The sequence below is a fragment of the Furipterus horrens genome, unplaced genomic scaffold (genome assembly GCF_987537825.1).
Source record: "Furipterus horrens unplaced genomic scaffold, mFurHor1.1.pri manual_scaffold_12, whole genome shotgun sequence".
NCBI lineage: Eukaryota > Metazoa > Chordata > Mammalia > Chiroptera > Furipteridae > Furipterus > Furipterus horrens.
In genome coordinates this window covers 72462782-72479433 of record NW_028327182.1, presented here as the reverse complement: position 1 = coordinate 72479433, position 16652 = coordinate 72462782, and the positions used below count along the sequence as shown (strand labels likewise).

The following is a 16652-nucleotide window of genomic DNA, read 5'->3' as shown; positions in this document are numbered from 1 at the left end:
TATTATAACAGAGGGCAGGAAAGCGTGATGGAGCAAGATGGAAAGTGTATGCTAGAGTCTATGCTGTGTGATGTAAGCTGCTTTTGATTCTCCTTTTTTGGGATGGAGAAGAGCGCATTTGTCAGTTGCATGGCCATGCACCATGGCAGAAGCTGTGCTGATGTGGCGTGGCAGTGGCACCACAGCTGGTGTGCAACTGCGAGTGGGGCCACTGAGTGGTTGAGCTTGTGGTCCACTGTCATCCGCCAGGACCTAACTGGTATCAGAGGTAGGAACAGTGAATGAAAGGACCTTTTAGGTCTTTAAGGGCAGTCTTGATCTCTGTTTTTCCCTCAAAATGTGTTATTGTTTTTTATTTTCCTTCTTGGCATTGCTGGAATGACCCACACACCAAGAAGCTAATGTGGATGTTCTGACAACTGTCACATATGTCCATACCAATTTTAATTTCCAGGGGAAATTATTACTTGGTGGGTCAATGGATCCAGTGATCTTATTGTGAACCACTCCTGGGCCAGGACTTCATTTATTTTCTGGACCTCGCAAGTCCCAATCTAATAGAGGCATGAGGACTCTTCAGGTCTCTGAGTACCAATGTTGACTCAGACCCCGAGCTCAACAGGCCTCAAAATATCTAGGTGTTTCCATTTCCCACCTGAGTAAATGTCCACAGGCCCCTTTGGGGGAAGTCTCAGGGGAATCCTTACCATATATACTTGTAGCCAGGCCCTTTCCTCCAGTCAGTGGCTTCTGAGAATGAGAATTGGCTCATGTCTGGAAACTGGGCAAGAGATTGTGACATTTTATTGGGACAATTTTCTTCAGCCTCCTGATATCTATCATCAATTTCCTTTGATTGTATAAATTGAGCAATATTCTTGCTGGCTGGCAATTTGTCCTGCCCCTGACTCTGTGTTCAGTTGATATCTCTATACCTCTTTGCGGTTTAGGGTGCTCAGGCTGCCACTCCAGTTTTGCTGCTCACTACAATAATTGCTCCTGCCATGCTTCTGATGGTTAAATGTCACTGCCTGACCTCTATTATGTCATTATCTGATCATCATTGCTATCAGGGATGGCAATGTTCCCTGTAACAGCACCTCTACCCTCAGCCCAGTCTTACAGTGGGCAGCCACTGCTGAGGACCTCACCAGCATATTTCTCATCACTTTTGTAAAGTGTCCTGTGGGCTTTCCTAGTCAATGACAAGATTTCCTGATTTTATGAGTATATTTACTCCTTTGTGCTACTTCTCAGAGCATTTGGATGCCTTCCTCTGCTGTCTGCCATGCCCATTTGGCATTTCCACTTCATTTAGTGTGGGACATCAATTTCTACACGCTTCCAAGGGCCATGCCAGTGGCACGTGGTACTTGCCAGCGTGCCAAATTCTATATCATGGCTGAATAATCCCATATCGATAAGCTCTGACCTGATCTATCTTTATGTTGTGCCTCCCCTGAATCCAACATTTTCTGGATCTGGTTCTGCATTTACTTTCCCAGTTTCCGCTGGCACAGGTTTCCTAGATCCTGAAGCTTGTTTGCAGATAGGACCTTCCTCCTGTATGCAAATGTGTGGAGGAGTGGGCTGGAGTCAGACCACTAGGGTGTATGTATTGCCTTATAGAAGTCTCTGCATCATCTTTAAGCACAGAGAGCACTTGCCTTTAACAGGGAGAAGTGATATACCTGTTCAGGTCCAGAAGATTCAGGGAAATCAAGAAATTCAAGATTTTTGAGTGCATTAATCCAGGGGTTCCTCCCCCAAACCCCAGAGTCTCCCTTCTTCCCAACCAGGGTCCTGACTTTGGTACAGTAACCTTCCTAGCATTGAGTATTCAACCTTCTCTTGAGCGCTGCTACCTTCATGATTAAGTCCTAGCTCTGATCCATAGCATTCTTGGTTTTCTGGTTGCAGGAGATGAAAGTGTCTTTAAATGGTACCAAGAAAGCCCTCTTTAAATTGATAATTTTTTCATTGCCGTGTTCTCAGCAAGAGCAACCTGATTTCACAGTCCAAATAATCACTGTTTTCCCAGACCCTACAATGCCTGCGACATTGCACCCGCCAGTGTATTTCCTTCCACAGGCTTCCGTTCCAGTCACCACTGCTCTAGTATGGCAGGACTGCTGTGCCTCCAGCGATGTGCCAGCTCTCAAATCCCTCCATAGGGGCTGCTTATAGACACTCCTGGCCCCAACTGTCTTATACTGGGTTGCCCTGGAAGCAGACTCTGAGGTAGAGATCTATGTGCAGGATTTTATCAGGAATGTTCTCAAAAAACAAGTCCCAGGGGCATATGAGGGAAGAAGGATCATGCAGAGAAGCAGCTTAACCACAATGCGGTTGCTACAGAGGCCCCAGCCAATCCTCTGAGAGGCTCAGGAACTGGGGTTGCTATTTAGTTATCCTGTTGGAGGCAAAGCCTTGAACTTAAGGGGGAAATGTGGATGGTACAACACAGCATGCACTACAGAAATCTCCTGAGGTCCCAGAGTTAGAGGTAGGAACACTAAGGTTTGAACCAAGGAGGAGCTGCTTTCCCACCCTCCGTTAAAACTACCAGTAAACACCACAATGAAGGTCTTGAGAGGATAAACTCAAGCAGATGGCTGAGGATCTGCAAAGAAACTCAAGTAGTTAGGGGTAAAGAATGGCTCTTAAATCTTTCAACACATACTTAAGCATTTATTTTTATTTTTTTAGGAAGTGAGGTTAAAGTAGTGAAAAAAAGACTCCTATCTGCATTAAGCTTGCATTTTGGTATATGCAGGGTGTGTGTGTGTGTATGTGTGTGTGTGCATGTAGGGCCCTATTAAGATAAAGTGGGGGAGGGAAGTGGAGAGGAAGTCAGGCGAGGACCTTGAGACAGCCCAGTAAAAGAGGTGAGAAAGGGACGCTGCAGATGCCTGGGGGTGAGGACAGCAGTGCACTTGGCCCGGTATCCCCTGTCCCGCTGCTCCTCCCTCCCAACCCAGGCCGGTCCTCCCCGCGCACCGCCTCACTCCACCCCCATCCACCTGGCGCCCCCCACCCGCCTGGAGCTCTCCACCCCTCCACGCGCCCCGCCAAGTTCCCTCCTCACTCGGTCCCCTCTGCACTGCCTCACCACTTTCCGGCTCCTCTTGCCCCTCCCCCATTCTCTGCCCCCATCCCCACATACCCCTCAACTCTCCCATTCCCTGTACCCTAGCCGTAGTCACCCCTCTCCGGGTCCCTTCCTATCCCTCCTCTGAGGCAAACCCCGCCCCTCTTTAGGACTCGGCCAGTAGGCAGTTGGGGTCGCGCTGTGGGCGGAGCCGTCGCGTCCTCCCCCTCTGCCGGCCCTCCACCAATGGGGAGCTGAGTAGGACCAATGGGCGGGCACAAGGGTGGAGCCAGGAGGCTGAGGCGCCCAGGTCCTCGCGGGCGCGGGGTAGGGCGCAGATCGCCAGGACTGCGCGGTCGCTCGGTCTCCGGCTACTCCGCGAGGCTCGGCGTGCGAATTCCGACCAGCATGGCGGTGGAGGAAGAGGGGCTCCGGGTCTTCCAGAGCGTGAAGGTCAAGATCGGTGAGCGCCCGGGAGCAGGCGGGGGCTGCGGGGTCTTCGCGGGTCTCGCGGGGGGCGCCCCCAGGTCCCGGATCCGCTTCTGGAGATGCGCGCTCCCCAGTTGAGGTCCCCTACTCACCTCCCGAGGACTATTGGTCCACGGGCTGCGCCTCCTCCCCACCTCCTGGAGGAGCGGCCAGTCGGCCAGCCGCGGCCCCTCCCCAGCTCTCCCAGAGCTCGGTGACTGGGCCGAGCGGGGGCCGGCAGCTTCTGGAGACTCAGCTCCCCGCGCCTCCCCTGCGCCGCAAGCGGCCCCAAGTCCCTGGAGGTGCAATGTCGGGGGTGGGGTCGCCTGTACGGAGGGGGTGGTGCGTTGCAGGATTCGGGTACCGTCCCCGCTATGAGTGTGTGCCTGTGTGTGCATAATGCATGCACACGTGTGGGGACTCGGTGCGTGCATTTCAGGTGCCAAATCCACCGATCTCAGGGTTTGGCATCTCTCCTCAGCTGCTGCACCCAGAAACTTCCTTTTCTGTCAACGTGTAAGCTCTTCCACATGTTCCCCGAGGGGCATGGGGCTGGGACTGTGCCTTTTTGTGCACACGTCTGTGTGAGTAGTTGTGTGTGTATGTGTGTGTGTTTGTGTGTGCATGTGTCTGTGTGTGCACACATCTGTGCAGGTGAATGTTTTTGTGTGTGCAAATGAATGTGTGGAGCACATTCTGGCTCAGCGCTCCCTCAGGGCAGGGCAACACTGGAGCCACCCCTCCCCCACCTTCCATTGAGAACTGGCAGAGGGAGATTTTGGCCACTAGGGCCTTCCATTCAGGCCCTGTCACCCGGGAGGATTCTGCCTTTCTCACTGGACCGAAGAGCTGGGGGGGGGGGAGGGAAATGAAATACAGTTTTTGGACTGGGCTGGAGGGCTATATCTGGACTTCCTGGGTTTATCTGGAGAGATTTGCTTTATGCCAGTTCTCTTTTATCTTGGGAGGGTGATGTGCAAGTTTTTTCCCCCTCAAAACAAGATCGGCGCCTGGAATTACTGTTGTACATTAATGCCATCAGTGTGCCGGGTGAGAGGACAGTTCTTATTGGAGAGGGCTTCTGAGGAACCAGAGTGTCGTCATCCTCAGGGTCCTTCTTGCCTACTGAACTCCCTGTCCCTGGGACTGCTCCACATTCCTATCTATTCCCTGGTGAAAAGGGGCCACAGGGAACAGAGCCAGGCACCCAGTGTCTGTTGAAGTGTCAGTTGTTGATGACATTTGATGCTGCCTGAGGAATTCCAGCTACCCTAAATCAGCATGTTGTTTCCTGTCTGCTTTATTTTGGTTTATGGATCATTGCTGAGACGCTGTTGATATTTGGCTCAGAAGCACTGCAGATAGGATGTGGCAGCACTTAAGCCTTGAGGAGTCAGCCTGGAGCGGGTTTCTCTTGTTTACTTGGTTGAGGTCTGCTGCACTCTCATACCCAGAGATTCAACTCGGAGCTCCACCTCAAGTGGGGGCAGGGGAAAGTGCCTCTGTTAGGGTCCCCTCAGGCAAGAGCCCTCACTCAATGCCTGGATCCCGTGAGTTTGTGGGGGACCCTAGAGCATTTGAGGTTCTTCCTTAAGAGGAGAAGGTGCTGGAGTTGGGGTGTGGGGGAATGTGCCAGGGTTCTGGGTGCACCAGGCAGGAATGGGTCTGGGGACTGTGTGGTCCAGGCCCAGCACAGCCAGCCAGTCTCAGACTCTACTCGAGGCAGGTTCCAGGATGGTGGTTTGTTAAGCAGGGAGCATTGATTTGTTTCCAGGACGGCTTTGTGCGTGAAGCAGGAGGGCCAGGGGACACTCGAGGTCCTGGGGAGCAGCCCCATTGGCCTGGTAAGTGCACACCCTGGGAGGGGCTAGGACCCCAACACGAGGGGCCTGGTGTGGAAGCGGGTCAGAAGACGCTGCTTGGTTAGGCGGCCTCTTGTCTGCTCTACTTTAAACAAGCGAAACACCCGGCTCAGCTGAGGATTAATGCAGTGACTGGAACATCTGCCATCTCTAACCCCACGTGGGGACTGGGTATTGTTAGAGCCTTCGGAGCCTCCCCCACTCCCCGCCCACCCCCCATGTCTGGGAGCTACAGCAGTGAGGCAGAAATGCCCGTGCATCAGCCCTCCGACTCTGTGGACATGCTTCCAGCTCTGAGAAGCCTGTTGTGTCTCTTTTCTGAGGAGGGTCTTTGCCTACAATGCTGGGCTACAGGAGTGCGACATCTGTGTCTTGCCTTTGTGGCTGGGGGCATGCAGGGGGCCAGGCCTCCTGCTTCTGAGCACAGAAATGGATGAGGCTGTGCTGCTGAGTTAGAGCCTGGGCTGGGCTGGAGACCCCGAAGGTGAACTGCAGGTGAGCTGGTTTGGGGCATAGTCTCATTTTACTCGAGGGGAAGCCTGTTTGTAGTACAAGATGATGATGATCGCGAGGTAGGTGGTGTGCTCATTTCTTTCCCTAGTCCTCTGTGGCCTGTCTCAGCTCTGACTTGCCTGAATGTCCTGATCTTGAACGCATGATGATGAGGGACACCATAGTTGATTTGGAGGGGGGGGGCAGATGTACATGAGACACTGCATACAAGGTCACATGCATGCTCGTCTCTCCTTGGGAGACACACTGGCTGAGCGGTCCATTCATCTCCTAGCCTTGTCTCCAGGCTAGCAGGCTGCATGCCCCATGTCTGCTGTTGGCCTGCTAGATGACCCAGGGCAAGTATCCTCCCCTTTCATAGCCTCATTTTTCCATTTGGAAAATTCAGGCTCTTATTGTCTACTGCATCCGGTGGGAGCTTACAAGACAGTGTTGTTCAGGCTTACATTAATGCCCACCCCCCTCACTCCCAGAAAAAGACAAAATGAAAAATTCTCCCTAAAGTTGTTCCAGCACACAATGTCACTACTGTTGCTAAGAGGCAGAACACTTTGGAGGAGATGAAGAGTTCTTTAGGTGTAGGAGCCTTGGCCTTTAGTTCTTAAATATTCTTGGTAAGTTTTGGGAAGTTTGATGGTACTTGGTTTCATTGAGAGGTTAAAGTCAGGGGGAAATGGAAAAAAAAATCTCTTTTTTTCCTCTTCCCCTTTCTTTTTCCTTCCACCTTTTGCAAATGAGATGAAACATAAGAAAGTACCAAATAAAAGTGAGGTTTTTTTTATTGTAGCTATTTTGAATCCTTCTCTTGAAGAACATGCTATTTTACCTATTTAAGTCTTGCAGTGTTATTTTGGATAGTTCTTCAGGACACTTACAAATCTTAAATATTGTCTCTCTTTGGTACCAGTTATTACCTGTGTTTACACCAGTTCCTCATGTTGTGTAATCTGGACATGCTTCCTATGAGATGACACTTTGAGGAAGTGTGTTCCTCTGACTTTCCATGAGTCAGGACTTTAGCACTGGAAGGGAAGCAACTTGAAAGTTTGTGAGTGCTGATTGGGGGAAGAACCCACAATGACAGCCCTTCTGCTTGATAGTGTTATTTGGGACCCAAAGCTCCTTGATCCATTGCAAGATACCTAGCGTCCCTTCCCAGTGATATTTTTCTTTGCCATAATAGTTACTACTCATTTTTAAGTGTCATCTGACGACGAATAGTTACTACTCATTTTTAAGTGTCATCTTATCTTGAAAAATATGTTCAATTAAGAGCAATATACAAAGGTGTTTCTCTCAATCCAAAAAAAAAAAAAAAAAAAAGGCCTAGCCTTCTACTTCAGAGCAAGGAGAGCCCTCTTGCTCTGTTAATAGTTTTCCTCACCCTTCTGAGGGTGCAGTGTGATCTGTGTGGTGTGTTGGCATGTGTGTCCTATGTGAGGCTGAGCTCCTCCTGGTTCCGTGTTGCAGGCCTTCCTCTGACCTGTCTGTCCCTTCCTTTTTGGATCTGGTGCAGCCCCTTCTTCTGTGCTCACTGGGCTCAGTGTAAGCTTTCATGTTCCTTTTCTGAAAGATGAGCGCTTGTCCACCAAGAAGGGCGATGGCAGTCTGAGTCCAGCACAAGCACATTGGAATTGACAGTTCCTCCCATTCAGTAAAACATGGCCCTGTATGTGGGCCTGCCCTAACCTCTGCCCTCCCTCCACCTAGTCACAGACATAACCTCACCAGGAGTAGGACGTCCCGCAGGCAGGGCGTTGAATGGGAGGAGGACAGGGAACCATGGCCAGGGACCCTAGTCTGCGTCTCCCTTGGGCATTAAGCTGGCAGGGAGGGGAGATGGTGGACAGACTCAGACCACAGGGGTTGGGACCTCAGGGGTCTAAGTCAACTTTGCTAACAGTGTGATACTTAACCTGATTTCCTCCATGGGAACAGTTGTGTGACTGTCATAGGGTCCTGTAAGGGTCAGGTGAGGTGGTGGTCCTGCTTAATAAGTTAAAATAGTTATTGGTAGTAGTAGTGTCTTCACAGGGCTAAGAAAAAATGGTTTTCTCAATTAGAGAAAACATTTTGTGAATTTAAGAGAGTGATGTCAGTGACAGTGTGTGTGTGTGTGTGTGTGTGCGTGTGTGTGCGTGTGCGCTTGTGCGCATGCATTCGACAATGTAAGAAGAGGCCATGCTGGCCCCATGTGGCTCTTGGCATCAGGGCTTTTATATTCTCTTGAGCTTTTTGATGCTAAAATTAACCTGGATATTCCATTAACCGAGCTCAGCTAGCTGCCTGTGCTATTTTTAACCCCTAAGGACTAATGTGCAGAACCTGGGCTGTGCCTGGGGAGAAGCCTGACTCAGGGCCAAGGGTAATTTCAGCCTGTGGCCCCAGGTTTTGCCTGGGTGGGGGGTGGGGGTGGGTTTGCTGCGCATGTGTGTGGGGGTGGAGAGGGATGCAAACTTTCTGTGTCTAGTTGGTGTGTGTCATCTCACTGTAGTTTAAGTTCTCACAACTTCATGGGGGACTTACAGAACTTAAATGACCTGCCCAAAGTCACCAAGACTATAAGAGCGGAACTGAACTTTGAACCCACTGTTGTGCTTTGCCAGTGTTCCTGTTCTCCTCATCACTTAATAAGTACTGTCTTTTCTTTGTCCATGATCTTGGATTCGAACAGTGGTGGTGCTGGTTGGGATGAGGAGAGAAGTGCCGACTTTGCAGGGAGTGCTGGCCTGGTTGCTCTGAGACACTGACCAGGGCCTGCGGGGGTAGGAGCTGGAGAGGAGAAAAGTTGTGAAGATGCAATCTTGAACAGAATGCAGAAATCCAGAGATGGCTCTTTGAGCAGGGCCACTGGCATCCCATATGGGCCCCAGGCACATTCGGCAAAGGCATTAGGCAGGTGAGTCATACCTAGGCTCCTGAGGCAGCCCTGTTGACAGAATCAGTTGGCTGAAATATAGCATTTGGTAGAAAACATTTAGGTTGGCTTCTTTGAAACTTAGAGGCATTTGAGGGTATCAACTTAACACCTTCCTGAATGTAGTTGGGGAATGAGAACACTGGCACGTTTTGTCTTAGTCATGAGATGTGCACATTTAAATGAAAAGAAAAAATCGGTTTTAGAGAGGGGAAGGGAGGGAGAGAAACATCGATGTGAAAGAGAAATATTGATCGGTTGCCTCTTGTATGCACCCCGACTAGAGACTGAGCCCACAACCTGGGCCTGTGCCCTGACCAGGAATCAAACCCGTAACCTTTCAGTTTATGGGATGATGTTCCAACCAATTGAGCCACACTGGCCAGGGCACATGCACATGTTTAGAAAGGAGATGGATATATTCGCCGGGAACAACCGGAAGTGGTAGCTGCTAGGCCTGAGAAGTGAGGTTTGCAAGTTGCACTTAAGTGAAGGCCACATATGCACTTCCCACTTCCTAGTGACCTTAAAGATGTTCAGGCTGCTGTGTTCCCAGTTAGTGCTTCCAGGCAGCTGTGGAGACAAGTGTCCACGTAAGCCAGCGGAGGAGTGGTGGAGGGTGTACCTAACCACACTTGAAATTGGAGACCCAAGACTGAGTTACGGCTATATTTCTCACTAATTCTGTGACTTTCAGACAAATACAAGTTCTCTCCACCTCAGTGTCTTGCTTTTAGATTTTATTTATTTATTTTTAGAGAGAGGGGAAGTGAGGGAGAAAGGGAGAGAATCATCAGTGTGTGAGAGAAACATGGATTGGTCGCCTCTCGTACACGTGAGCGTTCCCTTTGTGAGATGATGCTCAACCAACTGAGCCACGCTGGTAAAGGTTCTGCCTCAGTTTCTCTGTCAAAGTGGGGAGTAAAACCTTTTGAGGGGAGCTTAATGACCTTGTGTGAACATAGGCCCTTCCACTGTGCTGATTTTTTTTTCACTGTGCTGGTTTTTATTGACAGGTGTTACCAGTACAATTTGAGGCTCCGGTTTGAAGCTATTTGTTAATGTTACTCTTGTAACAAATTCGAGTTCTCACTAAACAAATAGAGGCAGCTGTACTTCTGCAATAGCAGGTGGGTGCGATAAGGCATCAGGGGAAAAGCAGCCTGAACCTGCGGTGAAGAGTTTGTAGAGGGAGTCATTGTGTGATGCAGAGCGGGCAATGGACGTGACTTTGGGGGATAGCAGTGGTTGGCAGGAGCTGCCAGTGAGGTAGGTCTCTGGCTCTGAGTGAGGAGAGTGGGGCACGCGGATGGGCCTTGTGTGAACTTAGATGTCGAGTCCTGCAGGTGTGGTCACTCCCGGGGAGTCCAAGGTAAGAGAGCAGATGTAAGATCATGGTGCTTGGTGGGAAGGGGGGCATCTTTACTGGTTGTCTAGTTTTCTGCATCCCGATGTCGGGGGCGGGGGAGCTCTATACTCAGCACAGGAAAGGAGGAGCTCACAGCATGACCGAATGTCCTAACTTCGACCAGTAGGATACACAGGGATACACAGATACACAGGAATTTCATGGCACCATGACAGTCAGGGTTAAATGAACAAAGAGCAAAAGTGAAAACAAAATACATGCCGTTGGAAGGGCGATTACACTGTGGTGCTTCCGCGGCATGGAATATTATGCAGCTTTCCAAGGAATGAGTTAGAGCCAGGCCAGGCCATGTGATGTGCAGGAAGTTCCATGGGGTATGACCAGAAAGCAAAGCAAAATGCAGAAAGTCTTATCTCAGATCATCCTCCGAGAGAGCACTAAAAGCCAGGTAAGCATGTGCAGACGAGGAAATAAAGACCTACACAAGCCCGTCAGCGGGACTCCCTGTGTTGGGGAATGTGGAAATGCTTCCATAGCAAGAGGAAAGCTAGTAAATAAAAGGTCCGTTTAAAAAAAGCAAGGACATGAGCGCATGGATGTGAAGTTTTGTATATAGATAGGTAAACTGAGACTTTAAAACACAACAACTTTAAAAACAGAAAGAACAATGTTCTGTAGAGGAACCCGGGCCCAGAAGATAAAATAATTTATCTGGATTGTACGAGGCTCGCTCTGTGCAGGAAAAGTGGGGGAGAGACCAGAGCAGGGCTGCTGGCAGCGTCCAGAAATGAGTGAACAACAAGCTGGAGTACAGCGAAGGCTGTGGGAGTGGGGGCCCCGGGCTGGATCCTGAGAGGGGCCTTGACCCAGCTCTGACATGTTGAGCGGTGTTGGCGCTCCAGCTGCTCTGTTTAGGAAACTCTGACAGGGTGAAAGGGAACTTCAAGTCCTGTCATCCACAGCAGGTGATCGGGTGCTTTTCTTTAAGTGTGAGGCAGCTTCCAAAATTAACAATTAACACATTCAAGCTCCACAGAAAGAAGGAGATGTGTGCCTCCCAATTCTTGGCTTCCCAGCTCACTCCACGGGCTGGAACCCAGGACGTGGCTCTCACTTGAGAGTTGTTAGGGCTCACTTAAGCCTGCCCAGGGACCAGAGTGTCCGGGGAGCTTTTCGTTTGAGTGTTTTTTTATCCTTGCTGGAAATGACGGATCATCAAGAGGACCGTGGGATCAAAGGTTGTGATTCTTTGTTCCTTGAGTGTCTGAAAATATTAGGTGTGTTTCTCCGTGCAGGGTTGGATTCTGGGGGCCATAGCTCTGTCTGTCCTGAAATTTGCATTATAAATTTCAGTTTTGAGTAAGTGTGAGCCCCTCATTGGGGACAGCCCACCCGCTGGCCTAAGAGCATGGTTGCTAAGTGTTGCATCTCAACATGTGAAACATGTTGTTACGGGTCAGTGTGCTCCTAGGAGGACTGGGGGGAGGCTGGAAGCGGCCTTCAGGATTACCCAGTAAATCAGAACCTTTTCTAGAAACAGAACACAGTGCCCTTTGCTTCTGAGTCAGTTGAGGAATGACTTGTGCCTGTGTTTTTCCTCTTGTTTCCTGAATAATTTTCCAAATGTAAAGAATTGTTCTATCTTGGTCCCCAGTTGCCAGCAGGATAAAATACATGTGTTGGGCAATGGTGCTTTCCTAATCAGGTGACCGCATCCCCCTGCGCACTGGATGCAGCAGCGCTTTCTGCTCCGCAGCCGCCCCTGCACCAGGACCAGGAGCAGGACCAAGTCGCCAGGCTTTTCCTGAGAACCATCTTCCCTCTGTGCTGGCCTCTAGGACTGATAGGATTCTGGGACTGGGCTCAGGCTTCTGGATTCTTTGGGACATTGAACAGAGTTGAGGGTGCTAATGATTAGTGTATCTCTGGAACATTGTTTTTGGACTCCTAGTTTTTGTAAGTTGCCACATGGGTTCAATTAGGAGTGATCTGTGTGCCGGCCACTTGAGTCAGGACCAGTTTCTCCTTCCTTGTCATTATAAAAGCCATACAGAGTAACCTCCAGTGATCGCCTCGCAGCCAAGCCCATCCAGTAGTTGAGGATGCTACACGTGCCCCTCAGATCTTCTCTTTAGCTTTGTTTTGTGGTTTCTTTTCTTCTGAGGAGAAAGATTTCATTTTTCTTTGTAGCTCTTGTAATTTCTCCTTTTGGTTCTAAATCCATTGCTGGGAGTTACCAGAAAGCCAGTATGTTTGATGTCGTGTACGCTGTCCACATCACTCCGCCAGGTCGGGCCTTGGTTAGGAAGCCTGGACAAGCTGAGTGACATCGAGATGGCTCCTGTAGGACGTTGTGTCAGGATCTTGCCCCAATTCAGTGCAGGGAGCTTCCCAGGGCCACACAGCAGGAGTTTGTGACTGCCTGAGTTATCCTGTGATGAACTTATAATTACCCAGGCTCAGGCGCCTCTAATTACCCAGGCTCAGGCGCCTCTGTGGTTATTGAGGAACGGCCTTTCTGGTTGTGTATAAAATCACTTCCTCCAACAGGAGATAGCTGACTTCCCACCCGGGGCCTTCTCCTTCTCAGCAAATCTTTAAATGAGCATTTATGGGACTTGCTCAGCAGAGCAACACTTTCTCATGAACCTGTGGTCCTCCAGAGGCCAAGACAGCTGAGGGCTTACAGTCTGCTGTCCCACTTCCCAGCTGAGTGTCTTGAGCTGCCTGAAATGCCTGAGCAACTTTTGAGACTGTGCTTCCAACAAGGGCTCTGCGTAGGGCAGGGCAGGTGGGACGTGGGTGGAGTGGGGCAGTTAAACCTTGGGTATGCACCAGGCCCCCAAGCCTCTGGGCATCTGTTTATGTTGGCCCAGCTAAATCGGGGCTTTCCAAAGCTAGGGTCAGACCGTGGTAAAGAGCTGTTAGCAGAGATCCAGGAATAAGAACTGGTTCCAGAAACTCCATCAGTGTGCAAGACCCCAGGGGACCTGGCCAAGCTGGCTTCTTGTTAGAGGTCTGCAGAGGATGCTCTGATGGGCTGGCTTTCCCATGGCCTTTGGGATAGGGGCTGGGCTGGGGAATTCCAGATTGCTAGGGACTGGGCTGGCAGGCTCAGCATTGTCAGGGGGCCCTGCTGGTCTGACCTTGGGCCAACAGCCATAAATGGTTTTTAACTTAGGATCAAACCACTGGGTATTTTATCTACTTTATAGGGGTGAGTTTCAAGGGCAGTCAATTCTGCTTGTAGGATATTCACATGTAAAACACACACCACACTCTATAGGCCCTGACCAACTTCTGGACAACATGTACCCTGTGAAACAGAGGGTTGATGGAGGGAGGTGTCTCTCCCTACTTCCTTACGCGGTCTCCTCTTCTCATGCATGCACACACACAGGCACACGTGTGCACAATATACAAATAAGCACACTCACAGCCACATGTACACACATGAGCATGAGCACAAGCACTTGGCACATGTGCACACAGGTGATATTTGTGCCTACTGTAATGTGACACGCACACACATGCACACATGTGGGGCCTGTTTCAGGGGCAGAGGTGCACAGTGCTGTGTGTGCAAGGTGGTGGTGGGACCGAGGTGTAAGGGAGGCTCCCAGGAGCCAAGACCCATGGCCCCAGGGAACAGGCCTTGTGTGCCGAGTAAGGTGTGCAGAGTTTGGAAATGGTTCCTGTTTCTTAAGCAAGCCTTAATTATTTTTGTCTCCCTGACATGGTGGAGGCTGCAGAGACACTGCAGAACAGTCACATGGCTCATGTGGGCCTGATCCCTGGGGGCCCTTGGGTGTGTGCTTGGGGACGGCTGATGTCTTAGAGCCTTGAGGGCTGCTTGGTGACGTACCCACTGCCTGCCCTGGGGCCTCACTGTGGGGGCACCTGCCTTTCTGCTTTCTGTGACTTGAGAGCTTTTCTGCAATTATTTTTGATCTTTTAATATTGTGTATTTGTATCAGAAACCTTTTACTTTTTAGGCCCCAAATCTGGGAGTTTTCTTACAGCTTTTGTTTTTTTTTTCTTTTTTCTATCTGCCTGGTCTGTTCTCTCAGTTGACTGTAGTCAGGTGGGAGTTCCAAGTCTTTGACCAGCTCCGAGGACCCCGGACTGAGGGCTGTGCCACTCAGGAGAATATACTGGAATTCAAGTGAGAGGGATGTTACTCTAGGGAAATGTGAAAAGGAAGCCACTGCAAACGTTGGTACTTGAGCTGTCATCAGTTAGAAGTGACTGCTGGCTCAGCTCGCCTCCTGGAAGTCTGCTCCCTGCAGGGGAATGTGGTCTGGTGTCAGTAAGGGCAAGGCAATCCTTGGATGATTCTGTAGGCTTTGATGAGAAGTTCCTTCCACTTGTTAACTTGGAGCAGGGTCAGAGGGCGTTTGTGTGCGGGCTCTTGCTTCATACCAGGCTTTATTGGTGCAAACCCCAGGAACTAACTAGCTCACTTCTGCGAGAGCCCTAGCATGGCAGCCCCAGCCAGTGCCACCCTGGAAGGGGGGACCTTGCCTGGGGGATTCCCTTGAGCGGGGTGGACTACATGGAGATGACTCCCTAAGAAATCGTGGGAGGTGATGGTCAGAAGACCTCGGCAGCCTCCTGAGTCCCCCCCCCCCCCATTCCCCCCCCATCCCCCCAGCTGGCTCCATCCATCTGGAATCTATGGCATTCCTTTCTCTCTTCATCATTTCCTGCCCGCTCAGCTCTGCGTCAAGTACAGGGAAAGAGTTTAAGCATTTGGACCCGAGAATGTGTTTATGCATGTCCTGACTGGAAATAAAGAGTCGTGTGGAAAGAGAAAAGCCACTTGTCATTATGCTTTTGCTCATTCTCTTGATTTTTCTGTTTATTTTGTTCCTTAAAGTATATTCCGGCATTCCCTTCAGGGAAGCCTTTCTTCCTCCTCCTTGTGCGCTTCCTAGGCAAGCAGACGTTTAGTCCAGAGCTGAGGGGAGCGGTCAGGAAGGAGGGGGCAGGCTGGGTGTCTGGTCCCTTGAATGACATTGGTCTTTGACTTCATTTTCATCTGATCATTGTTCACTGTAATCAATGATACTTTAGTTTTGTGTTTCTCTTGCTTTTCCTTTTTCTCTTGGAGCACTGGAGCGGTGGTGCCGCCCACCCCCGCCCTTCCGTGCACTGCCCTCTCCCCTGCTCTGGTCAGCTTTCCGGTCTGTAAAAACCAGCTAGAATCTGCTGGTTTTGTGAGTGTAAGAATGTTGTTGTTTTTAAAGTAGGCTGAACCTGCTCATGTTCAGTGAAGAGGGCCAGGTAATGGCAAGCTGGGTCACTAATTCATCATGGGCTGGAGGATGGTCATCTGTGCACATGGGTCTCTGAAGCCCTGCCTGTTGCTTTAGAACCTAGTCCAGACTTGAGTATCACCATGGCCTAAAAGTGGTGATGGCAGCGTTTGTGAAATACAGGATTTCAGAACTATTTGGGAAATTTCTGTATGCACCTAACCTGGTCAGTATTGTGGGGTGTGTAAATATGTGTTTGTGTTAGGACTGGGGGTGGGCCAGGATAGGGTAGCATTCAGAAGCCAATGTAAGATAAATGACTTTTGGGGGTCATCACAAGGCAAGGACAAGAACTTTTAGTTTGACTTTAGGCATTAACCGCAGAATCTACCTGGAAAAAAGTTAGTTTTCAAAAGTTCTCCTCGCTGGAAAGTACTCATGGGTTGCGTAGGTGGCAATTCTGAATCACACAGGTTATTAGCTGAAGTCGGACAGGGTGGGGGGGGACCTGATGTTTGTCACCCGAGTGTTTCATGTAGTTGGATACCACCCTTAAATGCTTCATATGGGCCTGTGGAGACATAAACTGGGATTTCAGAGAATGCAAAGAATATAGAGACCTTGCCTTCCAAGGTGCAGAGACTTAAGGATAAGCAAGACAAACTTATTACCATAGTCACGTGTGTATGGGAATAATAATAACTAGGGACGTTTCAGGTCTTGGGGAGGTGAGCTGTCCTTTGTGCTAAGGTGGAATGAGACGGGTCTAAGCTGTTCTTCCTGTTCTCCTAGGGACGTACATGCAAGTGTGCACACATGTGCTGCATGCACCCCTGTGCATGTACACACACTGTGTACAACATATTTTGCAAACCAGAAAATTCTCAGAATTAACAGAAACTATATGGGCAACTATAATTTTTAATTATATATAGTGGCTCCTGCTGAATAAGAGCAGAACTTTTATCATTAGAAATAAATCAAACATTAACTCAGTGTTTTGCCTTTGCTAAAGTTTCATCTATTCTTGAGTGCAATTCCCCCACATTTTAACAGTTCTGAAGAAGGGATTTGACAAGCGACCATTTGATTGTCAGTGTTGCCCTGTTTTCTTAGTGGAAGATCGCACCAGTCTGTCTTACAGCAGAGGCTTCTTAGGTTCCTTGACATGTGA

General features: G+C 49.8%; 1 protein-coding gene across 2 annotated transcripts in view; it reads left to right on the top strand.

Moving 5' to 3' along the window:
- Positions 1–3428: 3428 nt before the first annotated feature.
- RASA3 (RAS p21 protein activator 3) overlaps positions 3429–16652 on the top strand; it is a 121486-nt gene continuing 108262 nt past the window's right edge. Inside the window, exon 1 of one of the 2 annotated variants that reach the window (XM_090258919.1) lies at positions 3429–3554. In XM_090258919.1, the coding sequence (XP_090115045.1) occupies positions 3500–3554 (55 nt within the window). In that variant the 5' untranslated portion in view covers positions 3429–3499. The remainder of the gene's footprint in view (positions 3555–16652) is intronic. The other variant, XM_090258920.1, reaches the window with a different exon arrangement.